This window comes from Antechinus flavipes, chromosome 2 (genome assembly GCF_016432865.1).
Source record: "Antechinus flavipes isolate AdamAnt ecotype Samford, QLD, Australia chromosome 2, AdamAnt_v2, whole genome shotgun sequence".
Classification (NCBI taxonomy): domain Eukaryota; kingdom Metazoa; phylum Chordata; class Mammalia; order Dasyuromorphia; family Dasyuridae; genus Antechinus; species Antechinus flavipes.
In genome coordinates, this window is record NC_067399.1 from 21,406,248 (window position 1) to 21,432,385 (window position 26,138).

The following is a 26,138-nucleotide window of genomic DNA, read 5'->3' on the forward strand; positions in this document are numbered from 1 at the left end:
GTTCAGGGACCGGGCGTCGGGGATGATGGGAGTTCAGCCCAGCGAGGGGGGAGCCGGGACGGCCGGGAAGCGGAGATGAAGAGGGGGCGCAGCCCAGCGGGGAGGGGGAGGGGCGCAAGCTGGTGGAGTGCGGGAGGAGCTAGGTCGGGAGGGCACGTCCCGAGCCTCCTTTCGGACTCAGTTTCTTCATCTCTAAATGTCCCCCTCCAGGACAGCATGAATGCACGACCCTATTAGCCCCTCTCAGCCACACCCACTTCGTAGTCAGTCACTCAGAGAACAAGCTTTTTAGAGCCCCTGTCCGCCCTGCCCTCGGGGAGCTTCCGGTCTCCTTGGAGGGCTTCGCAAAGAGCACCCAGCCAGGCGCCCCAGGATCTGGGCGCCGTCTCTTCGGGAGGCCTTGGAGAAGTCCTTCATTCCCCTGGGCCTCGGTTTCCTCCTCTGTCCAAAGAGAAGGTGATACCTTAGATCCGTCCTAGCTCCAGGGCGTCCGTCCCCAACCCCCGGAGGGCGAAAGGGAGGGTAAGAACTACAATTCCCGGCAGGCAGTGCGCGCGGCGCAGCGCTGGGCGTGGCCTGGGGCGCGCTGACGCCCGGGGGCGTGACCGGGGGCGGGGTCGTTGCTGGGCGGCTGAGGCGGCTGAGGCGGCTGAGGCGACTGAGGCGGCGGCGAGGCTGCGGCCGGGTCCGAGCGCAGGCAGCGGGCGCGGGGAGGTCGGGGTGCCGGGAGCGGCGGCGCGGCGCGGGGCGGGGCAGGCGCCCGGCTCATGGAGCGGGGGAAGATGGCGGAGGCGGAGAGCCTGGAGACGGCGGCGGAGCACGAGCGGATCCTGCGGGAGATCGAGAGCACGGACACGGCCTGCATCGGGCCCACGCTCAGGTAGCGAACCGGGCCGGACCGGGCCGGGGCCGGGACCGGGGGCGGGTCGGAGGAGGGCGGGCCAGGGGCGCCCCGCCTTCCCTGAGACGAGACGGCGGAGCCTAGGAGACCGTGCCGAGGGGGGAGGGGGGGTCACACCCGGTCCCTCGGCGGAAAGAGGAGCCCCCAGGAGAGGGGGAAACAGTGCCCCGGGGGTCACGCCCCGCCCCCTCTCGGGGGAGATTGCCCTCCTCCCCCTCATTCTGTCTCCACAGAGCGGGGCCGCACCCTGCCCCCCTCAGAGAGGGGGTCCCCAGCAGAGGGGGAAACAGTGCTCCGGGGGTCACGCCCCGCCCCCACGGAGAGAGGGGACAGTGCCCGAGGGGCCACGTCCGGCCCCGCCTCAGGGGGAGCCTGCCCTCTTCCCCCTTACTTTCCCTCAGCCGAGAGTACCCCCCTGCGCTGAGGGGAGACAGTGCCCCCGAGGTCATGCCCACCCCCCAGATAGGGAAGCTCCCCAACGCGGGGGAGATAGCGACCCAAGGGCCATGCCCCGTCCTCTCAGAGAGGGGAGATAGCACCGCCGAGGTCACGCCACCCCTCATTCAGAACTCCCTGGGGGCCACCCTCACCAGGGGAGCCCCCAAAGAGCAAGACCCTTAGAGGGTGGAGTGCCCCCCCAAGCAAAAGACACCCCTAAAGAGTAGGACCCCCACCCCCAGAACCAGACCTCAGAAATGGCAAGCGCCCCAGAGAGTGAGAGGCAAAGGGGGTACCCCCCATGGCAACCCCTTCCAACAGGGACCCCCTGCCCTCTGCCCCAGCCCCTCACCAGGGCCCTCTCCCATCTGTCTCCGCAGGGAGATACCCCGCCCCCCAAGAGCCACCCTCTGCCCCCAGACCCGGTCCTGACCTTCCCCAACTTTCAGGGGTGACTCATTCTTCCTCCAAGAGCCCAGGTCCCAGCCTGGCCCTGTTGAGCCGGACCTTCTCCTTCCCCAAGGGGAGAGCCCTCATAAGGGCCAGACCCTGCCTCCGCAGGAGAGACTGCCCACCCTCTTTCCTCCTGATTGCCCCTTCCGCAGGAGTGACCTCTGACCCCAGGTAGGGGCTCCCACACCTCCCAGACACCTCTTTGCCATCAGGACCCCTCCCCCTTCAAAGAAGGGCACGTCCCCTCCTCCCAGCACCGACCCTTCCCCTCTTCCCCCCTTCCCTCCTCCCCCCAGTCCTGCCTCTCTCTTCCTTCCCCCAAGAATGGGATTCCCTTCTCAATCAGACCTTGTCTTCCCCCAGGACCTAGACCCTCCCTCTTGTCCACGACCCGTCCCCCTTAGGCTCCCTTTCATTGGATCAGCACCTTTCCTCACCCTCTTCCTTCTCCCCAGGAGCAGGGCTCCCACTGAGGAAGTGCTGCAGGGGGTCCTACCCCACCCCCGCTGGCCCTCCTTCCCTCCCCCCTCTCTCCTCTCCCCGAGAGAGTCAGGAATGACCCCCCTTCCCGCCCCCAGCCCACAGGTTTTTGTTTGCCCAGGAGTGACCCCCTTAGCTGGGCTGGGGCCTGGCCCTCATTGGGCTCCTGGGATGAGGAGACCGTCCTCTCCCTGCCTGCCTCACTCTGGCTTCCCCTTCTCCTTGTCCCCCAGCCTCTCAGAAGGACCTCGCCTGGCCCCTTCCCCAGAAAAGCTTCAGCTCCCCTAGCAGGGAAATATCCCCTCCCCTCAGGGTCTCCCCCCTCCGCCCCCTTCCCAGGACATTCTCCCAGACAGAGGCTCCACAGCCCCTTCCCCAGGATGAGCCCCTCCCCACACAGCCTGGCCCCTCTTGGGTGAGACTTTTTCAGGATCAAGTTCCCTTCCCTTAGAAGGCCGCCCTCCCCCCAGCTCTTTTGCAGAGTAAGGAGGGTCCCCTCAGGAGGGGGTCACTGTGGCTGTATTCAGTGGGATTCCTCCCCTCTGACCTCAGGCCTGAGACACCCTCCCTCAAGCCCTTCTAGAGATTGGCTTCTCCAGGAAGCCTTCGGCAAAGTTAGGGCAGACCCCAGTGCTGGGGGTGGGGGGGGGGGTTAGTGCTGTCCTCCCTTGGAGACTCTTTCTCCTCTCTCCCCCTCCTTCCCCCCCGCCCCGGCCTGTGGAGCCAGGGTGGGCCACTCTGGCCTAAGGGAAGTTCTCTCTCCCCTTCCCCAATTAGAGCCTGGGACCTGGCTTTGATGTAGCAGTTTAAGCTTTGCAAAGGGCTGGATATCCCGTCTCGTGGGATCTCTGGGATTGGGTGGGATCTGCGGGATTCAGTAACCCCGGAAGGGGCTTTTGTTGTCATGTTGTACAGGTGGGGAAATTGAGGCTGCTCTGGGCCAGTGACTTTTCCAGGGCCACACCATGAGGTGTCTTCCTGACCCCAAATCTCGCATTTGCTCCTCAGCTCCCCTCAGCCTAGGGCATGAGCCCCTTTTATGGGGGTGTCTGTCTCTCCTTCTCCAAGAACCAGCCCAGATCCCCGCCTTTCCAGTACCCGTCTCACTCCCAGAGTCGCATTCCCTTTAGAATTCGGCAGTGAGTTTGGTCATGGAGCCCTTGGGCCAGTGCTGCCTGGTGAGGTGGGCATGCAGAAAAGGCTCAGGGTGGTCCCTCCGTGGAGAGAAGCTGCCTGGAGTCTGGGCTTCTTGGGGCCTCTCGGCTTTCTCCCTCACCTTTGGCTCTTGCTGGACCCTCCTCCTGGGCTGAGGCCCCCCCCAGTGCCCATACAGCCCCTGCCCTCAGGAGCTGTCCCTTATGTCCCCTTTTCCCTGAGGGCTCCCTGTCAGCCCGCCATTCATTTCCCACCTTTCTCTTCCTTTGGCTTTATTAGCTTGCCACCTGTAGACCTAGGTCCTGACAGGAGTGGCAGGTGCTGCTGCTCTGGGGGTGCCAGCTTCTGCCCATGGGGACTACCACTCTGGGAGTTTTAGCTCCTGCCCTTGGGTTCTACCTTCCTGAGGGTGCCAGCTGCTGCCCATGGGTACTGCCTCCCTAGGGGTGCCAGCTTCTGCCCATGGGTGCTGCCTCCCTGGGGGTGCCAGCTCTTGCCCATATTGCTGCTGCTCTGGGTGTGCCAGCTCCTGCCCTTGGGTGCTATTTCCCTGGGGATGTCAGCTCTTACCCATGGGTACTGCCACTCTGTGGTGCCAGCTTCTGCCCATGGGTGCTGCTGCTCTGGGGGTGTTAGCTCCTGCCCATGGGTGCTATCATAGGCAGCAGTGAGGACAGCCTTGGTAAAACCCCTTGTCTCTTACCAGCCAGGGATTGGGGGCAGCCTCCTCCCTCGGATTTCAGCCTTTTCCCCACCTTGCTCAACAGGAACAGCCCGCAGTAGTCAGCTCTTCCTGCCTTCAACATCTGTGCAAGCGGCTCTTTCCTTTCTTCTTCCCCTTTACTTGTTCTTAGACGACTCCAAAAGGGTCTCATGGTCTCTCTATCGAATTCTGAAGTCACTATCTGAGAGCTGTGGGACCAGGGAAGGGCCTGTTGTGAGGAAGGGGAGCCCACTGTGGGCTAGAGAACCCACCATGGGCCTGGGGCCTGCTGTGGGCCGGGGGAGCCTGTGGTTTAGGAGCAGCCCTCCATGGGTCAGGGGGGACTTGTTGTGAGGGAGAGGAGTCCACTGTAGGCTGGGGGAGCCCTCTGTGGGCCGAGGGGCTCTTTGTGGGCCGGGGGAGCCCTTTTTGGGCCAAGGGGATCCGCTGTGGCCCAGGGCGGCCTTTGGCTCAGTCCTGGGCTTGGGGCTGGCGCTTCCCTGTTGGAGTCTTAGGCCGTCAGTAGGACTCTGAATCCTTAAGAGTCCTTCCAGGAACTGGAGACAGCCGGTGGCACCGGGAACAGTCAGCGTAATGCCGACTCCAGATTCTTAGCAGCAACCTGGGCAAGTGCCTTAACCTCTGTTTGCCTCAGTTTCCTCATCTGTGAAATGGGACATCACAGGGTGGTTGTGAAGATCAGATGAGAGAATAGTTGTAGGGTGCTTAGCACAGTGCCTGGCACACAGTAGGCACAGCGCGTCTCTCTGGTCTCCATCTCTGATCTGGTTTTGCCGTAGCCTGTGTACGCCCTTGGCAGGAGGCCTGTGCCCCCGTTGGCTGGTTTGGGGGCTGGCCTCCCTCCAGACTGGGACACTCCTCCTGAGGAGGATGGCTGTCCTCCCCCCGCTGCCTTCCAGTCTTGGTGTCTCACTTTGACCACTGTCCACACCTTGTGGTTCCTAAAGCTCCGCCACATCTGCTCACGGCCACCCTGGGCCCTCCCCCGCCTGCCTAGTGGGCCCTTCCAGCGGGGCTGGTCCCAGCGTCTCCTCCCGGGCCATTCCCACGGACCCACCAGAGGGACTTTCCTGGGCTGGAACCTGGCCACCGTGACTCCCCATTAGCGTGAATGCAGCCTGATCCTCGTGTGCACACGTGGCCCGGAACGCGCTTTCCAGCCTGTCGGCCCGGCTTCTGGACCTTTCTCGGGATGCTCCCCCACACCTGGAATGCTGCTTCCCCACACCTGGAATGCTCTCCCTCTGGGTCCCACCTTCTGCCTCGGGCCCTTCTAGCCGCCTGCTCCTCCTGGTCCCAGTGCCTTCCCCCTCAAGGCTGCCTGGTCTCTGTCATTGATGCGCTTTTTATACCTGCCCATGCTTTCCTCTGGTTAGGCTTGGAGTTCCTCAGGGGCGGCCCCACTTTTGTATTTGTAGCGTGCTGTCAGTCCAGGGGGGTCTTAATAAATGCTTGTTAATGGACCGTGGAAAGGGTTGGTGTCTTTTTTCCTGCCGTGACTCCTCGGGGGTAAATGACTTAAGTGACTCATGGAGCAACCTGGCTTTGTGTCTGAAAGTAGTACGCTTGTGACAGCCCCGCTGGGTACCAGCCCACCCGGAGCGTCCGCCCGCCACTGTTATCAGAGACTGGCAGGTGATTCCCGGGTCACGGGCAGATACTGTGTTTAAGGCGCTGGGTGCAGAAATCCCTCCTCAGTTTTTTTGTCTTTTATCCACGAGAGTAAGGTGACTTTTCCGGGAGCAGGTCACTTGCTCGGAATGTCTGGTGAAATTCTGTTGGTAAGACCATTCGTTTCTTCAGGGAACATTTATCTACACCTCTCATCTGTCTGTTAGTGCCAAGGACTCCGTAATCTGAGGAAGGAGAGCTTACATACAACATCCTTCAAGGGAGAATAGGTTAAATGGGCAGAAATAAGCGAACAATGAAAAGACATAAGCTGGAAGGTCTGAGTCAGAGTTCCAGCTCTGCCTCCTACTAGCTTTAACAAGTTGGAAAGACCTCAAATTTCTGAGAGACAGCAAGAATGGCTTAGGGGATCTTTGAGTTCCCTTCCAGATCGGATCGTCTCTGGTTATCTAATCGGCAGTAGGGTAGAGGCTGTTTTAAATGTATGTAAAGAAATGGGAAAATGCAGATTATTTGGGGACAGCCATTTGCTTTGCTTAGTGAAGAGAGAGTGAGTTATATGAAAGAGCTGTTGGTGAGAAGATTAGAAAGGTGGCTTAGAAGCATAAGGAGGGAGGAGTCTGATGGTGGAGAGTAATCTGACGTTTTTTGATCAGGAAAGAAAAGTTATTGTTATTTTTCCGGAAGAGTTCTTCAACAGCTGAGATGTGGGATGGGTGGGGATAAAGCTGGAGGCGAGCAGTATCTGTGCTTGAGGTGGCGAAGACCGTTGGTGTTTGATTAGTGGGCACGGGAAGAGGCGGAAGATCAAGGTGACTTAGTTGACAAATGGATAGCTAGGACAATTTCTGAAGAGCAGCAAGGTTGGGAGAAAGGTGTTTTCTGTTCAGTACGGCAGGATCTGTCAGCATTGCAGATGCTGGGGTCAGTGTCCAGGAAGCAGCTGGGCTTTGTGCTGACCCATGAGCTAAATAAAGTACTGAGCTTGTCATAACCCCTCTGATTGACTGATCTCAGATTCGTGCATTACGGTCCCCTCCTGTCATTCTCTCCCTGTCATGGTTCAGTTGTCTGATAAACTTTCCTTGGAGGTTTCCAGCTGTCATTCTCACAGACTCTTCTGGCCGGCCTTTCCCACGTTTGAAGTACTGTTCTTGTGATCCGTCTGTTTCTCTGTGTGTCATATTAGTTTAAACAATCTGAGATAGTCATAGTGAAGTCAATTGATGTTGAAATGTGACTGACTTTGTGCTTCTCTGTTCTTGGTAGGGGTTAGTTTTTTAGCTCCTGAAGAAAAGAGAAATCACTGGTCATCCTGCCATCTAGGGGAGGGGGTGGGAGGAAGGAGGGGAAAAATTGGAACAAAAGGTTTGGCAATTGTCAATGCTGAAAAATTACCCATCTTGTAAATAAAAAGCTATTAAGAAAAAAAAAGAAAAGGGAAACCACTAGGCTTTTTCAGTGCCGCTCACATCATTTAATGATGATAAAATCAGTCAGGGGACAGAGGCTTTTTCTCTCTTTGCTTCCATCTTTGAGAAGTTACCTTGTGTAATGAAGGAAAAGTGGAAGTGCTTAAAGACTTGTTATAGCAAATCACCTTTCCTCAAGTACAAATACCTCATACCTCTTGGGAAGAGAGGAATTTGGAATTTTTGTTTCTAGAAATCTGTGAATTTCTCTCATTAGATTGCCATAGTAAGGGGGCAGTGAATCCACAAGCATTGACTTAGGATGTACAGCCCGACCTGTATAAGCTTGGGGGATTGAAAGATGCTATTCCTTCCCTGCCTGAAGGAGCTGGCCCAGGGTAGGAGCTGGAGTATCAGGAAAGGCCTCATGTGGGTGGGAGATGGTGCTTGCAATAAGGAAGCTTGGGATTCAGGGGGGTGGAAGCCAGTCAATAAATGTCATCTCCTACTTATTCTGAAGTGAGAAAAGAACAGTAGAGTTGGTTCTTTCCCTTCCTTCCTCTTTCCTTCTCTCTTTCCCTTCCTCCCTCCCTTTCTTTTTTTCTCTCTATTCTGCCCTCTCTCCTCCCTTTCTCCCTCCTTCCCTCCCTTCATCCTTCCCTCCTTTGTTTCTTCTTTCTTTCTTTCTTCTTTCCTTCTTTTCTCTCTCTCTCGATCGTTCTTTTTTTCTTCCTCTCCTCCCTTCCTCCTTTCCTCTGTTTCCCCACCTCTCCCTCTCTCTCAGGGTTAACTTCCTTGTCCATGGTCACATAGCTAGTAAACATCTAAGGCCGCATTTGAGCTTCCCAAGGCCTGTGCTTTCTCCACTGTACCCCTTGAGAGAAGAAGATAAAATGTGGACAGAGCATTGGGTTGGGAGTCAGGAAGACCTGAATTTAAAGGTCATTTCAAACACTTTCTAGCTATGTGACCCTGGGCAAGCCACTTAATCTCCTTTTGCCCCAGATAGCTCATCTTTAAAATGGGGATAATAGTATCTATCTACCAGAGTTCTTGTGAGGATCAAATGAGATCATTGTAATGTGCTTAGCATAGAGTAGATGTTAATAAATGCTTGTTTCTTTCTCCTTCCTGTCTGCTAAGCTTAATATCCCTTGAAACAAGCACCTGCTCAAGAAGCCAAAGTGAGGATCAGGGTTTCTATTTTACCCCTTAGATCCTGGAATCTAAGAGCAGCAAGTTTATCCTGTAACACTCATTGTTGGCTAAATTTCACTGCTTACAAGTTCATGGGAATTCAAAAGAGATGGATTTTTAAGAAATCTTATTCTGCACGTGCAGCGATGTAGAAGAAAAAGCATTTTTAGTTCATATCATGTTTATAGTAAACTTTTGACTAAGATCTCTTTAGACCAACTTCAAGATTTTTATTTTTGAAAACTCTTTGTTGATATATTAGTTAGTTCACAATTGTGCAACTGTGGATGCTTAGGATGGCTGTTTGCTATGTTGCTATGAGTTAATGCCTGAGCTCTGTTAATAGATCCTTTGTCTTCTGAATAAACCCCAATTCTTCGTCCACATATGAGCAGTGTTCTCCAGTGATGATGCTATTGATGGGTGGTCATCTGGAGTTCCTAGCCCTTTGGTACCTCGCAGGAATTCCAGAACACTGTCCCCTGTATTACCAGAGTAAGTGATAGTTCTGGGTTTTATCGACTGTATCTCCTTCCTGTTGTTTAGGTTGAATATTTTGGAACCTTGAAAATAAAGCTTTCTGAAGGGTCCTGGGACCTTGTAAGAGACTCAGACCAAAGTCATGAACCCTGAAGGGACTTCCTCCTCTGATTTTGTTGGTGGTTTTGATAAGAGGATCCTTTACCCAGAGGAGTTTGGGTTAGCATTTAGATAGGTTAAGCATCATTACTTTTTCTAACCTGGTCTTTGGGGAAAATAGCAGATACTGAAAAGTGAATGTCTCTTAATAAATTGATTTTCCATTAATCCTTGACTTGTGTGACAGACCAAAGAAGGGAATGGTGCCGGTCTTCAGATGACATTCCAAATGCTAACACAAGGGGAGTCAGTTGATTCTGTTACTTCTTTGGCAAGATCAATATTCTACAATCTTCCTAGCTTCTTGGTTTCTAGTCTCTGCTTTGAAAAATCTTTATCTCTGCTTTCATGTTACAGCAGGGCTCCCTCATCCCAGTTAAATGGCATTTGCATTTCTCCTTGATTCAAGTCCTTGTAGAATATTTTTGGAAAAGAGCTTTTCCTGCAGAGCAGGGACATTCTCTTGAAGAGCTAGACCAAAAGACTGATGACAGATTGAATAGTTGAAGTTTTTGTTGGCTAGATCTTTTCAGGGTAAAAGAAAACCTATTCATGCTTTCTTTCCTATCCCTCTACAAATTCAGGTCAAGGTGCTATCTTCTCTCCTATTTCCTGATTCATTTGCGGTTTCTTTTCCTGTAAGCTGTATTATTTAGGCCTGGAGATTGACATGCTCTTAAGAATTTGCAGGAGCTGGTAAATGCTGACTTCCTTTTTGATTCTTGTTCCCCTAGCTTTAAACATGTTCCAAGGTGTTATTTGGTTTTCCAGAGTACTGCGACAGTACATTTGCCATAGTAACTTCTGAAAAACTGGGAATGTTTCAAAGCAGGAAGTATCATAAGAGAGAAGAAAATATTGGAAGCTTTGGACATAGGGAGAAACCAGAGGCCAAGGTCCTACTGACTGTTAAATAGGGAACTTTTTGCCCCCATAGAGGAGCTAATTAATAGTTTAGCCCAATATCTACCTTTTATAGGTGAGAAATTGAGAGTGTCAGGAGTCACCTTCCTTTGCCTCAGATTTACAGTGAGTGTGATAGGCAAGACTTCCTTGTCACTGGATGCCTCCACTCCTTTCTGGTGTCTGGGAACGTAAGAATCACGACCATTTGTCTGATGTGTTTATTTGATTGTCCAAATGAGCTTAATGAACAGACCTACTAAATATCTACTATAGATCCAAATTGAAAAGAATAATATTTTCTTATTCATTATTTAAATTTAATGTGAGTCATCTCTTTTGTAAAATGTATTTTTGGGTTTTAATAATAGTTCATGCTCAATAAGAAATTATGCCAGTAAACCATCTTTAGATGGTAGTTGATCTAGTGTTGTTGATTCTCAGTCTACACTGAAGTGGGTTTTCTTTTCATATCTTTTAAGATAAAAGTTGAACTTTTTTCTGGGGAGATGGTAGATGATTCTTTTACTTTGTCAGCAGAGGGATTAGCAGACTCTTGATATTTTTGATTAATTTTCTTATGGTATGGGTTCCTTTAAAAAGCTTCCTTGAAATCTCTTACAGGCCCTTAATATATTACTATTTCAATGAAATGGGCGTTGCCTGCTGGTGTTCTTCCCGATTCTCTGAAACCTCTAGATATCTTGGGGTTTAAGGGCTAAAGGACTACGCCTTAAATCACTCTTAGATCACTCTGGTTCTCATTGATTGGCTAAGAATAGGTCCTGGCCCAACCCACTTAGTCATTGTTTGGGCCCAGCTGGCTAAGAGTGAATGTAAATAGCAATTGTTTCTGTTTTGGCCAGAAACCCTGAGGGTCTTCCAGGCTTTCCAGATAGTTTGAGATATATAATCCCTCTGTCTCTCTCTTTCTTTTGTCTCTGAATATCTATCTCTATCAAATCAGGGAAAAGAAGCTATCCTTTGCCTCATTTGTACCTACCCTTAAGTCACAGAATGGGCATTGCCACAATCAAACTGTTACATGGGCAGTTAGCTTAAAAAGCCCAAGGTCTCTTGATGCACTTGAGGGGAAGGAGAGGTCATTTCCACTCATCCTGATCTATATCTTGCCATTGGACCCAGATGCCATTGGAGGGGGAAGTGAGGCTGGTGACCTTGCACAGCCTCTCTCACTTTGATTCACTTGCAAATCATGGCATCACCTTCCTGACATCATGGTTCTCTTTGAGAATGAAGGACAAATAGCAATAACCAGTTTACTATCTGTAGTGTCTTATCATCAGGAATTAGCTAGGCCTGTCCCTTAACAGTGAACTCAAATTCAAATATTGGGAAAGCAGTGGATTGAGCCACACTTTTGTTGTGGTTTCAGAAATTTTTCTTTATCATTAGCAAATTGATAAACATTGGTAATGAGAACTATTTAATTGTGTGATTCTTTATCTCTTCTCTCCCAACTCTAAACTTCCCCTACTCTATATAAAGAGTAGAGTATAATGTCAGGACTAGCTCCCTGGAGGGCCTCAGGATCCATCAGAGTCAGGATAAATCAAAGCCCTTGGTTTTTAGAGGGAGAAGTGAAGGAGGCAGGCAAGCTGCCATGTGGCTTGCCAAAGATGTATCCTGGATTCTGGAGTTGGGAGTCTCCAGCCTCTCTCCTCCTCATCCTGCAGCCAAGAGCGTCTGACTTCTCTCTCCCAGCCCTCCAATCCTTGCCTATAATTATTTCACCACCAAACATTCAGCAAGCACCAATGGTGAGGAGAGTCATCACATCACCATCTCATCTAAATATATGTATTTAGAGCCATTATCTCACATCGAACAGGTAATTAGTCTTACGTGGTCTGCTGTCTGATTCAAGCACACCTTTTCAGAATTTCAGCCCTCTACAGTAGAGTCTTGCTTGTCATTTCATTGATATGAGGGGCTCCCAGATGAGGAGACTCCCTTTACAAGTGCAGGTCAGCATTTCTGCAGTTTGGTGTTGTCACACAGCCATTCAATGACTGAGCTAGAATATGAGCCAAGGGTTTTGTTTTGTTTTATTATTATTATTTTTTTAAACATATATAACAGAAACAAATCCTGATTCCAGAGAACATTTGAAGAGGCTTTACATTGAAGAAGTGTAGCACCATGTGTATCCTGTCTTTCATGGTCTTATTTTCTTTTTGCTCACCTGTTTCTAAGAAATCTCCTTCCTCTTTGATTGTTGGATTGACAAACCACTGCTTTGAATTGAGTGATGCACCTGTTCAGGAAGTATTTTGATTCAGTTTGGTAACTTTAGGAAACACACAGACTCAATTCTGGTTTTAACTAAATCTCGAAAAGGTTCAATAAAATTAATATTTGTATTGTTAAGGATCCAGCAGTAATTTGGTTCATTTTATTTAAAACAGATATTTAAAGCTTCTATTGTTAATATCTAAACATAAACAGAAGGAAGAAAATGTGGGAAAACAAAAAATCATTGTAAAAGATGGTATCTGTAACCTTGTACTTCAGCAATTTACTACTATTTCAGTTTTTGGCTCTATTTGGTTCAAGTCCCTGTTGTGTTCATTGTTCTGAGATTTAGTTCCTTTGTGACGCTGTGGATTGGCTTAGTCTCTTTCCTTGTCTTATCTCAGAAGATCTAAAAACAGATTTGTCAGGCACTGTTCTGGGAGTTCAGTCCCTGTGATGTCAGATGTCTGACACTTGTTATGGGCTGAACTCTCCGCAGGCAGCTGACCTCCCTTATAGCCAAACAGTCTTTCAGTAAAGGTCCCGAATGGCTCTCCTTTGGCCTCCCCTCACTGGCTGTGGCCAATAGTCTCTTAAGGGTCACCATCACAGAAGAGCATCTTGCAGATTTTAGGTTAAAAACTGGGAGTTTTTAGAGCAGAACTTTGGGTGTTGGCTGCCTTCCTGTTTGGAGCTTAATACTGGCAAGAAAAGTTATACTTTTCTTAGTAATCATAGGTACACACACACACACACACACACACACGCAGTATGCTTTGTGATTATAGCTAATAAGGCAGATCTTCAATAGCCATGTTTCACACTATTTTAACATCTAATTTAGGTGATTTCATTAGTTGAGAGAGCAGTGGAATTTTGATTTCTCTGTGGGAAAATTCTAAATAGATCATTAACATCCAGGCCTAGCTGACATAGGATTTATTGAGATTATTCAATGGAGGAAGAAAGACTTTGGATATTTAGAGGGGTTTCCCAAGTTCTGCCTTCTGAATGACATCTTCCTTATGATCAAAAGAGATCATATTTACAAAGTTACAGCACATGGTGGGTGCTGTGTTAGTGCTTCCCCCCCTTCTTTTCCCTCCTTCATTATTCATCATTTGCCCCAGAATTCAGTTTTTTTGGCCTTTGAGTGAAACTTATCAACAAGGTAGAGCGCTCTTTGGTAGGATAAATGTTTTGAATTGTTTATATTTTTTCTTGACTTTGTCTGTCTTAGACTAGAGGAAGAGGAACTTTTTTGCTGGTTATTAATCATGTGCCTTTGTTTATATTAATATAACTTTTTTTGGTTGAGCTTACAGGATTGGTAAGATTCTAATTGAAAGCCAAAATAGTATAATTTTTAGAGCTAGACTTTTTGTATGTTGATATGTCAGTTCTATCTTAGAGGTGCTCAGTCCTCCAAAGAGTGTGAAGAAAATGGCTTTTGATAAAGATTTTCCAAAGTTTTTCCTTCATTTAGCTCTGTGTGTGTATAGCAATGGACACAGATGCAGGGTTCATCAGGAGACCACAGGGGTTGATTGTCAAAGATGGAAATGTCTTCAAGGTATAAACTTAAACTTTGTCTAAACAAGGAACTTCCCTAGGTTTTGATTGTGAGGAAGGTCCCCAAGGGGCAGTAAGAAACCGAGTGACTCAGGTAGAGATCATAGTTAGAACTGTAACTCCTAATATCATATTTTATGCTGTTCAATGTTCTTCTCCAATCTGATATGGGTTTTATTTTCATTTACATCTTGAGGCTTTGATTATATAGGTTATATTCATTATACTTGTGTCCTATGATTTAACATTTGTGAAATTTCTCTGGTCCTGTTATTCTGGTTTATAGCATATAATTATACTAATCATTATAGTTAATGTTTGTCAATTGTCATTCATTGGACATTCTACCTGCCTTTGATTAGACTGGCCCCTCATAAGAGCATGATTGAGAAAATAAAAAAAACTAAAATCAGTTCATTTTAATTTTAATGTGGGACCAGGTAAAAACTGAGGAAGATTTTTGGATTAAGCACGGACTTTAAATTGACCTTGTCCCCATACCTTGTTGCATGAACACCTGAGTTGTGGTTGTGGAGAAATCGAATCAGAATGGCAGCATGAGAGCTAATAATTTGCTTTATCTCCTTCACATCCTCCCCTGCAATAATTGGTAACAATGTCAGACTAAATGCTGATTAGGAAAATCACTAAGGAGTCACAGCGGATTGTTTTTTTCAGTCCAGGATAGCATAAGACGATAGACAAAGTGGTCTATAGACATTGGGATTGGCTTGGCCAGGAATGCAGCAGCAGCAGCAATATTGGGAAGCATCCCATTGTCCACAATTAGGAAGGGGGTTCAACACCTGGGCAGGAAGAGATCCCAGGGGATCCCTTTTTCATCCCTGTGTGCAATGGGTGCCATTTGGCATCACTTTCCACCATTACCCACTTCTAGGTACAATTCCAGAGTGGAGGGGACCAGACGTGAGGGAGCAAAGGTCCTTGCTGTATAAGGAGGAACAGTTTCTGGAACCATAGCTGTGCGGCTCTGAGCCCAAAAACATAGAACTCAATTCTAATCTTTAGCCTCGCTTATAATCATGCTGTGGAATAAACTAGGACAGAAACCCAGACCCTGTAGAAGTTCCCAGTGAACTGTGTGACTGAATCCAGTAGCAGGGTAGAGAAAATTAACCACGCATAACCCAGCAGACGCAGACTGGATCAGAAATGTGCACGATGAAGACCAGCAGATCTCTGGTCACCAGACCAACAATTCTCTCCTCAAATCACCTACTTTGGAAGCACTGAAAACTTAGAGGCCACCAGACTGAGCTGTGAAAGCAGCAGAAGAGCATAAAAGATAGAAGCTCAGGCTAGACATCTGCCCCAAGGAGGAAAAGAAAACAACTCGAACATGAAATCCGGAGTCAAGAATGAGTCTGGAAAAATGAGCAAACAACAAAAGAAGAACCATAAAAACTGCTGTGGTGACAGTGAAGGTTAAGACACAAGAAAACAATATCTTGAAAACATCTACAAGCAAGGCCTCAAAGAAAAGTGAAAATTGGACATAAGATCAACAAGAATTGCTAGAGAAGAATTAAAGATACTTGAAAAAATGATTTAAAAATTAAATAAGAATGGCAAATGATAACCTGGGGAAAATGGGAATGATGAAAGAATATCATGAAAAGAAAATCAGCAACTTGGTAAAAGAAGTACCAAAAAATACCAAAGAAAATGACTTCTTAAAATTCAAGAAGTGATCAAATGATAATATAACTACAAAATCTTACTAAAGAAAGTTAACGCTTTACAAATTAGAATCAGCCAAGTAGAAGCTAATGAATTGATGAGACATCAAGAAGCAATAAAACAAAGTCAGAAAATAGCAGAAAGTGTGAAATTTAGAAAAAGCAGCTAATCTGGAAAGTAGCTCAGTAGAAACACCACCGTATCAAAGGGTATGGACAGTTTGATAACTTTTTGAGCATAGTTCCAGGAATGACTCTTTTTCAAAGAAATTATAAAGGGAAACTGTCTAGATACCTTAGGATCAGAGGACAAAGTAGAAAACTAAAAGAATCCATTGACAATCTCTTGAAGAAATCTCAAAATGAAAACTCCCAGGAATATTACAGTCAAAATTCTGACCTCCTTGGTCAAGGAGGAAATATTGCAAGCAGGCAGAAGGAAAGACTTAGCAGGTTCAGCAGCTACCACTATTTAGGAGCAGAGGGCTTAGAATGAATATATATATATATATATATATATATATATATATATATATATATATATAAATAAAATGGAAGGCAAAAGAGCTAGAATTACAATTAAGAATAATATACTTAGCAACTCCCACAAGAGTAACTTAGTTGTGATTTTAACTGTATTAAGCTAAAGTGAACTTAAACATAAGACAGATCAGGTGATTTGGTAGACATATATATATATATATATTATATATATATATATATATATATATATATATATATATATATGAGTATGTATAGATACATGCACTTTTAAAAGGTATATGTTTATATACACATATATGTCTATTGACATATGTGTGTATACTTATATACATCCAACCCGTCCCCCAACACAGATAAGTACATTTTATTCATAAATATAAAGCCTTTTTTTTTTTTGTCCTACTCTGTTACCTCTACAAGTATGATAAATGTATCTGAATTATATCCCTCTGCAACTGATATTTTTGCTAATAGGTCTGCCCTGTGGAGCCAATCAGAATAATACTCTTCATATATTTAGAGACTTCTATCATCACAAGTACAACTTTTATAAATCTTCTCAGGCAAAACATATTTAACTCCTGATATGATGCTTATATGGCATAATTTCCAGATCTCTCACTTTTTTGATTGCCAGCATGGAAAATGCTTCTGCATATGCTTTAGTTTGCCAAAACCTTTCTAGAATATGACTCTCAAAACGGTACAAAAGAACTCCAGCAATAGCTTGAACAGGATAGAAGACAATCTTCCTCATTGTGGATCTGCCAGTGCTCAAGCATTCAGATACCCAAATTCAAAAAATGGCCTCCATGTCATGTTCTTCACTCATAGTGAGCTTGTATTACACTAAATTCTAGTAAATTTGTTGTTTTCTGAATCATGTTGGGAGAGAAGAATCAGAACCAAAGGAAGAAATCTTAGGAGAGATAAAAAAAAACAGAAAAAAGAAGTGAACATAGCATGTATTGATTGACATTCAGTCTCCATGTTCTTTTTCTGGCTGCAAATGGCATTTTCTGTCCAAAGTCTATAGGGATTACTTTGGATCACTGAATCACTGAAAAAACCCGAGTCTTTCATAGTTGATCATTCCACAATATATTCCTGGTTCTGCTTGTTTCCCTCAGCTTCAGTTCATGTTAATCTTTCCAGTCCGTTCTAAAATCAGCTTGTTCCATCTTTTTTTTTTTTTTTATAAAACAATAATATTCCATTACCTTCATGTACCACAACTTGTTCAGCCATTCCCCAATTGATGGGTATCCATTCATTTTTCAATTCTTTGCTACCACAGAAAGAGCTGCTACAAACAGTTTGGCACATGTGGGTCCTTTTCCCGCCATGATTACCTTGGGATACAGACCCAGTAATGGTACTGCTGGGTCAAAGGGTACGTACAATTTGGTAGTCTTTTGGACATAGTTCCAAAGTGCTCTCTAGAATGGTTGAATCAGTTCAGCTCCCCAACAATACCTTATACACTAAATTATCAATGTTTTTCACATAAACTGTTTTCTTGTCACACTTTCCCCCATAATGTCTTTCAACAGTTGAGCCCAGGAAGAGGATCTTGTATCTTTCCTTGGCCCATTGTGCTAGTCTAACCAGATATTTGTCTTAGACCTCTCGGGTTCAGTTTGAGGAGGCTCATCACCTGTAGGTTGGAGATGACCACAATAACTCTTGAAATCTATGCAGAGGCATAGAAATGCTACATTCTATTGTAGTGGGGGGGTATTATGCAGAAAAAACCCAGAGTTGTGAAGCTACTTGTTGACTGAGCAGGAACTATAAATGATATCCTGAAATCCTTTCTCCCTTCCCTCATCACACTGTTCTTATACTACTTTTAGGGTGGATGATATGATTATACCTGTGTCAGGGTGTGAGAGGAATCAGATTCAGGGCTGAGGAAAGGATCTGAGAGCTCCTCTAGTCTGACCCTCTCATTTCACTGTGGAGGAGACTGAAGAAAGGAGGGAAGGAGAAAAGCAGAAAGTTCACTTGAACAGGCACTGATGAAGTGCCTCCTGTATTTCAGGTCCTCCTCTTGGTGACAGCTAAAAAGAGCCAGAATAAAAGACCTTGCCCTCGAGGAGCTGACATTGGTGGTGGGGAGGGAGGAGGTGATGAATAAATACAAAGTACATTGGAAAGAAACCCAGACATTTTGGAGGAAGGAGAGCCCTGCTGCTGCTGGGATCAGGAAGAGACCTTGCGGAGCAGACAGCGCTGGGGCTGAGTCATGAAGGAAGCCAGGACTTCTAAGGGGCTTCCTCCTTGCTCTCTATTTCTTATCCCTTGGCTTCTGCACTCTCAGTTCTGCTTCCTGTCTAACCATTCTAAGTCCTTATCTTCCTCCTCCTCCTTTCCTTCCAAGCAGATTGTGCAGGAGGTGAGAAGCTGAGGGAGAGAAATAAAGACTCCAGGGTTCCATCCTTGGATGAGTGGGGAGGTATTTGTACCCTCAGCAGTAACAAGGAGAGTTGGCAAGAGGCCAGTTTTTTGGTGGGGATACTGAGGTGTAGTCCTTCTGAGTCTGAGATACCTCTGGGGACCGTCTATGGAGGTGTGTGCTTAGTGCTGCAGGACTGGGGTCAGGTGTGGGAATTAGTTGCCCCTCACAGGAACTGATGGTACTATCTGAGAGAGTGTGTGGAGAAGATAGAAGCCTGAAGAGAACCTTGGAGGGCACTCGTACTTGGTGGTGGTATGAGTTAGCCAAGGAGACCTCCAGGACCTGGTTGGATAGGTAGGAGAAGTCAGAAGGCAGGGCCCCTAAGGGCAAGGGAAAAGCAACTGAAAGGGAGGGGGCAGCCTGATGCCATCAGAGACCTGAGAGGAGAAGAAGGGATAATGTCTGGGAGGGTCAGGAGAGGAGGAGGAGTGGCAGAAGATAAGCCATTAGGATTCAGAATGGCTTCTGGAAGTCAGGAAAGCTGGTGGTTTGAGAGGCCGGGTTCCAGGGGCCATTGCCTGGGGTATTTGAAGTCTCCAGGTATGAAGGCAGGGGTCACAGTGCAGAGCAAGATGGAGCTGGATACTGGACGGAGAGCGACAGCGTGGCAGAATCCTGTGGGCAAGGAGGACTCTCAGTCTCCCAACGAAGAAAGGTTGGGGGGTGTCCTTGGTGCAGGGACTGTGGGAAAGGGCCCGAGCATCTAGCTGCTTGGCTTGGGAGGTGGTGCAGGGTGAGAAAAGGGGAGTTTGCCAGGCTGTTCAGGGAGAGTTTTCTAGAGAAAGCCGGCTCTCAGACAATTCAAGAAAGAAAGAGCTGGAGGAAAAGAGACCTCAGACAAAGGGGGATTGCCTAGCAAGAGACAGCCAAAGGCCCCACTGGGATGGGAGGGCAGAGGGCACTCCTCCTTGGAGAGGGACTTGTGGGTGGGATGGGGCTTGGGAGACAAAGGAGGGGAGATTGTTTTTGTTTTAGCAGATGTGGACTCTGAGGCTTGGGCAGAGGGAATCAGGAGTGGGAGGGTTTCCGCTGGATGAGGAAGAACCATGTGAGAGAAGGGAGGCTGCCCTTTGTGGTCTGGGGAATGAGCTTGGAGTCAGTGGCAGTCACTGCCCCCGATGGCCTTTATGCTTCTGAACTCTGAACGGTCAGGACACGAGGTGCTGACTCTCCCTGTAACTTGTATATTCACATCATCCTGCCCAACAAGTAAAGAAGGCTCAAACTGGGAGGCCAGGGGCCTGGGCCACTGCTGGGAAGGTGCCTTCTTAGGGCGCTCTGCTCTAGCTTGGGGAGCCCTCAAGGTTACCTGGGGATAGAGTTTGGATCTGAGTCAGAAAAATGAACAAGAAAATAAACTACAGAATGAGGAGGGCACACCATGATAATAAGGGGAGGTGCCCCTTCTGATCCCCCCGAAACTTGCTGAGCCAAGGGACAGCAGCAGGAGGCGGGGTAAGCTGCTCTGAGTCTCTTAGGATGGGAGATTTAACAAGCTTGGGATGGAGAAGCCACAAGGGCCTGGGGGGACAAAGGGACTGATGTCACTCGAGAGGCTGTTTGCCCTTGGGGACAGCAGGTGGGGCTGAGGTGGCAAAGATGATGACACCATCCCAAGATTCCCTGGACCAATTAATCCGAAGGCTGAGATGCAGGCTGAGTGCTGCAGAAAGGCGAGAATCGGTTCTTGGGGCAGTGGGCCTTTGCCCTTTGGACGGCAGAGCTTCTTCCCATCTTGTTAGTCTGTTGGAAGCTCTGACAAGTCCATAGCTGCCACGGATGCCAGTCCCCCCAGACAGCCTGGTTTTCCAGGGCTCTGGCAGCAGGCCCCACTCACATAGTGCTGCCCCTCAGGGCCTGTTTGAGACTCGGGGACAGACGGTGGGACGCTGCTCCACTTTTGAGTCATCCCTTTAACTCCCCAGAGAGTGTGTGGCACCTCCCTCCTCTCGCCCAGGGCTTACAGGCTTACTCTTGGAACCGTTGCCGAGGGCCGGGGCAGGGTGATTACAGAGTTTATGACTTCTCTAGTCTTGGGGTTACAGGGCATGAAGAGGGTGCGACCCTGGGCTGCGTGGATGGTGGAACACTCAGTATTGCTGGTGTGGACTACACGGGGGTGGGGGTGGGGGGGGAAGGGCAATCGGGACAGCTGGGACAGAGTCAGGCTCTCCACGTGTTGGTAATGGGTTTTGTTTCTCTTTGCTTTCGGAATGGGAGAGTGGGTAATAGGGCAGGAATTCAGACTTGAAAGTAAAATAAGGCTGAATAATACAATTAGTGCAGTGGTTTTGTTCTTCATTTGTCGCGGTTGCATCTGACTCTTCATGATCCCATTTGGGTTTTCTTGGCAAAGATGCTGGATTGGTTTGTCATTTCCTTTTCCAGCCCATTGGGCAGAGAAGGAAACTGAGGCAAATAGGGTTGAATGACTAATTTAGGGTCACAGTGAGCAGGCGTCTGAGACCAGCTTTGAATTCAGTTATTCGAGGCTTCCTGATTCCCGGTGCGCTCTCCACTGCTCCACCCAGCTGCCCTGGCCCTTTTAGCAGATGCCTTTGGGACATTAGGCTTTAAGGCTTCCAGTGCAGTACAAGAGTCTGAATTTATAATGACCTTTTTGAAGGTCTGGCCAAACCCCAGACCCACATTGTCTGGTCGAAGTTTGCTGCAAGTCTCATGGTCCTTAAGGCGTAGTGGCCAAGTAGAAGGTAGTGTGCCTCCCTTAATGTTATTTCCACTGAGAAATCTCTGTCCGGTTCTCATGGGGAAACTTCTGGTGGCGAGAGCCGTGGTCTCTGGGCCTTCTGGAGCTCTGGCTGCCGCAGCTTCACAAGGAGTCTCCAGGATGCCTCTTAAGCTGGTTTGCTTTTAGGACAGTGGCTGGCTGGAAGCAGGGGGAAGGCTGCTAGGGTCTGGGATCTTACCTGCTAGTCGGTAGCAGTCGGTTGGCAGGTACCCTTGGATGATTAGGAAAGTGGGCAGTCCCCATGGTGCTCTCTGCCCTCCATGATGGCTGTGGGGCCCTGGCTGGAGGCAGGGCGCAATGCCCTGGGCCATCTCTGTCAGAGTCTGAGGGAAGAAGAAGGTGCTTGAGGTCTGGATGGTGGCTGGCCATCTTGGGTACTAGAGTTTGCATTACCCCAGAACCAAGTTAGCTTGGGAGCCAAGATGCCTGAGTATTTACTAGGCTGATTTCCCTTATTTCCTGGTGCTCCAGAGGGAGGAAGATGCCAGGCTTCTGTGGACATCCCATTGTTTCATCTTCAGCCCTGGCTCTCGTTTCAGAGATTGCTCAGCTACCGCCCCTGCTTGATGCCAATTCCGACTATGGGAAGCAAAAGTTTATTTGAATCCAGCTCTGTGTTTTTATCTATTTTATCACATCTTTCCCTTATTAAATGACATTCTGCCCATGTTGCCCAATTATTAGAGATGGAGAGTAAGATAAGCCCTCATCTCAAAGATCTCTGTTGAAGGATGAACAGAGCCTTATAAATAGTCATTAAACTTCAGTTCAGCTCCACTTGGATCCAGAGGTTTCTCTGGCCTTTTTAGTTTCAAATCTCCTTGATTCTGTGGGGCTGTCTACCGTTGAGAGGTAGTGGGGTACAGTGGGGAGCAGTGGCAGATTTACTAGCTTTGGATTCAGCCACCCTGAACTCCTGAGGATTCCTTAAGTGCCTGGCTAAGCCATGGAACCTTGCTGTACTTTGGTGTCCTTGAGGTTGTTGTGAAGAAAGAATTTTAAAAACTCCAAGGTGATGGATGCGAATGTCAGACGCTCCTTGAATTGTGACTGCCTTTGTTATTGCCTTAACTGGGATTTACAAGATTAGTGACTATGTGTGAGAAGGGGAAGAGAAGAAAAAATAAATGATAGATGTTCATCACCAGTGATTTTTTTTGACTTGAAAGTATATGGCACAGTTTATATCCATCAGGTCATTCACATGTATGTCCTAATGGCGTTTCTCTGGCTTCCACATACTAGGATGTGGCCTTTGGAAAAATCTACTTGGGATTGTTACCTTTACTCAGGGAAGAGTATTTTGGATACTCCACAGAGTTCTGTTAGACAGGTTATGATTTGGCTTATTCTGGGCCTCTAGGGAAAATTCTCATTTTAGAGGCCATGACAGGGAGTAGGAAGTGGGCATCTCTGGGAGATGAGCTTTCAGAAGCGGGGAGAGGCTAGAGCTAGGGACGGCCACTGAATCCCGGAGCGGCTTTATGTGCCTTCAGTGGCCCTGATGTTTACCGTGAGGAGGCTAGGTTGAATCGTATGCAGTCATCCTTGGCCTATACCCAGAGGACCGAAGAGATGACTTCATTGGAGATTGCGTATGCACAAGGTGCCGAAGACAGCTGCTCTACGGGCCATCGACTTCTTCCCATTTATGTGCACACCCACACTGTTCTTGTTATTTATTAAGTGGCCTATTGTAGCAATGGGAATTTTGCAACATGCTTTGCAATCATTTTTATTAGTTAGAAGTTTTTCCAGTCCCAAAGCCTGGTTGTGCTCACTGATGTCACTGGAAATCCATTAAATTCTGTGTTTTGTACCCAGCTCTACACTGAGCCTGTGGTGGCCCCTGGGATTTCTCTTGCTTGCCTGGGCTCATTTACTGTGTTTTTCTTTTCTAGGTCCCTCATTCTGTTACCCAAGGATTTGCTTTATTTTTTGGAGTGAAAATAACATTCTTTTCCCTTGGAAGTCTCTTTCTGTCTGGATGGCCTGAGAAGGCTTGCCCATTATCTTCAAAGACAGGCAGATCTAAAAATTGTGTTTCCTGGGGCCGGCCCAAGCTTCTCACCTTTAAGGAGTGCAGTCCCCAAAGTAGTTGAGAGCAGGTGGATATTTGTTCCTTTTAGCAAATTGCCCACTGATGATTTCCTTGGGGATAAGGATGTGGTAATGATTTTTATATGGTTAGATCATTTTCAGTCCTTCTCCCTATAGCAGTGCTCTGTGCCTATATATCTTTTTCATCTTCCATGAGGATAAACCCTTATGCTTTTCCCCCTTCTTTCCCCCTACCTTCCCCCTTCCTTCCCCCTTTTCCCCTTTTTATGTTTCTGGTTCCTGGATCCTCCCTATTCATTTTTGTTTTCCCTTGGGTTTATTTTTATTGCATACATTTGACCTATTTTTGTGGTTCCAGCTATCACTGTGATTTTAAAAATGCCCCCAGAGAAGACGGTCTGCCTGGAGGCGGGATGCTTTGCATAGTGGAATTGGAATAGCCTCCTTCCGGTATTGCTATTGAATCTGAGTGCCACTGAGATGCCAGGCGGCCTGATGGAAGTCCCTTTTCTCTCTTGGCTCTTTTGGAGTCTAGAAGCCCTGCCACGATCTCACACGTGTGTTGTGAAGTAGTACTCATGTGAGTGCCTCTGAACAGCTGGGTGAGCCTCCAGACCAGTGGTTCGAAGGCACCCTGAGCAGGGTATCAGGTGTGTGTTTCTGACAGAAGCGTTTTCAAACATATACGTGGGAGCTATGAAGTTTTCCCATTTTGTAGTGGAAGGTTGAGGTCTGATGTCACTTTTATTCACAGAATGGCCTCAGCTAGTTTTTATTGTTCAGGTCATGTTATACTGAATGTATAGTTGTGTTCTTGGGAGCTTGGAGGCTTTACTAAAATGAATTGTTGGAAGGCATCGTCACAGAGTCAGTCACGTTAGAAACTTACAGAGTTGTGAAGAATTACTGCCCTGCTCTCGTACCCCGACTGTATTCTTGCATCCATAATCATGTGGGGACCCCAATCCCAAGTCCTCCCTGATGTCATAGTTTCCTAGGCCTTCTCTTGATTTGCTTGATCAGCCGTTCCTTATTAATCTTCCTTCCACTTTGGCTTTGGATTGCAGTTGGAGGATGGACAAGCCTTCCCAGTAAATTGATACTGGGGGAGGGTAAGAAATAGATGATTTGGTCATTGATCCATAGGGTCTATCTGCCTTGCTATACAGTTCACTGTGCCTTTGTGCTTTTTCCCCCACTGTAATTTCTTTGTGGAAAACCCTTGAGAGAAAATTCCCAAATAATTCCCAAATGCCTGTCTTTGAAGATAACAGGCAAAGCAGTCAGAATGCTGAGTGGTAGTGTGAAGTAGTAGAAAGCCTGTTGGATGAGAGATTGAGTTCAAATCCTAATTCTAGAACTTTTAGCTAGTTGCTCTTTAACTTCTCAGAGACTGTCTTTACCTGTAAAGTATAATGTAAAGTATTACATGTTAACACTTGTCCCAAGTATCTGACAAGGTGCTTGTAAGAGTTGTGAGTAAATTGACACTGTCGAATTAGAAGTGATTGTCGTCTCCCCTTCATGGTCACAAAGTTACTAATATTCTGCTTTTTGTAAAATCATTGCCAGTGATTTTAGAGCCATCGGCCTCTAGGAATCATCTCCCAACCCTCTCATTTTACAGATAAGAAAATCGAGGCCCCAAGAAGTTAAGTGGGTTGGCCTAGGTGATCTGTGGCAGCAGAGGCAGAACTGACTCTTGGGGGATCAGACTCTGGTCCTGCAGCCTTTTCCTCTCTGCCCCAATGTCCTTTTGAGTGAGATGCTTTAGGTCTCGGTTGGCCTGGCCTGCAAGTCTGCAGTATGCCTGGGACAGGCTTTCTGTGGCCCTTCTTCCAGTTCCTCCAGCTTGGGCGCTGCCTTACCTTCTGCTGTGGGCCCCGGTGGGAGTGATGCCCAGATCTCCTGGCACCCTGCCATTCTGAGCTCTCCTCATGCCATTTGTGTACGTGTAACCAGCCTTTGAAGGAGGACGGTGTGCACAGTCTGCTTGTTGTACTGACCAGGGAGCACCCGGCGAGAAGCACAGAGGCATGGGTGCGCCTCGTCCTGACCTGGCCAAGAGGCAGCGTGAGGGCTGTGTGCCAGGTGGGCCACACTGCCCCCACTTAGGGCTGGCAGTGGTCCAGAGAAGACCCAAACCAGAAGTCTGCTGTAACAATGTTGATCCTTGCCACAGCAGTCTAGAAAGGGCAGAGAAGGGACTGAGAACGAGCTGGAGGCAAAGTAGGCTGGAAATCCAAAGGATCCTGGGTTCTGGAGTCCTTATGTAGGTGGTAGGAGGGTTTGGGAGTTCCCCAATTAGATATATTCCTGTGGACACGAATTTCATGCAGCACGGTTAGGGAGAAATTAGGCCATTGATCTCCTTTAGGGACTTCCCTTGACACTCCCTTATCCTCCATCCTCCAGGTGAGAAGAGAATTAGAATTTCAAGCTGATATTTAAAATCTGATCATCTTCACCCTTCATCAGAAGCATTGGTTTATTAAGTACCTACTATGTGATGGCACTGTGGAGGGCACTTTATATCATTTGCTCCTCATCACAACTCTGTGAAGGAGGGACTGTTATTATCTTCTTTTACACATGACTTGCCCAAGTCAAGTGACTTGCCCAGAATCACACAACTTGTAATTGTTTGAGGTGGGATTTGAACTCAGGAGTTCCACATTCCAGACCCAGTGCTCTGTTCCCTTGGCCACATAGCACTTAGAGATGCTTTGTGCCTCAGGGGTGGTCGGATGCTTCAAGGCAAGGAGGACCTGAATGCTGAGGGAAGTTCCTGGATGAGACTGTAAGTCTGGGAGTCAGGAGGGGAATGAAAGCCAGTCTTGAGTTCTCCATAAAATGGCAGCCTTGGGAGGAGCTCACCAGTGGGAGAAGAGGCTTCACAGA

At 47.7% G+C, this 26,138-nt stretch overlaps 1 protein-coding gene across 1 annotated transcript in view; it reads left to right on the plus strand.

Annotated features, from left to right (window-relative positions):
- Nucleotides 1-723: 723 nt before the first annotated feature.
- EXOC6B (exocyst complex component 6B) overlaps nucleotides 724-26,138 on the plus strand; it is a 507,603-nt gene continuing 482,188 nt past the window's right edge. Inside the window, exon 1 of the mRNA XM_051974280.1 lies at nucleotides 724-880. Within this exon, the coding sequence (XP_051830240.1) occupies nucleotides 768-880 (113 nt within the window). The 5' untranslated portion in view covers nucleotides 724-767. The remainder of the gene's footprint in view (nucleotides 881-26,138) is intronic.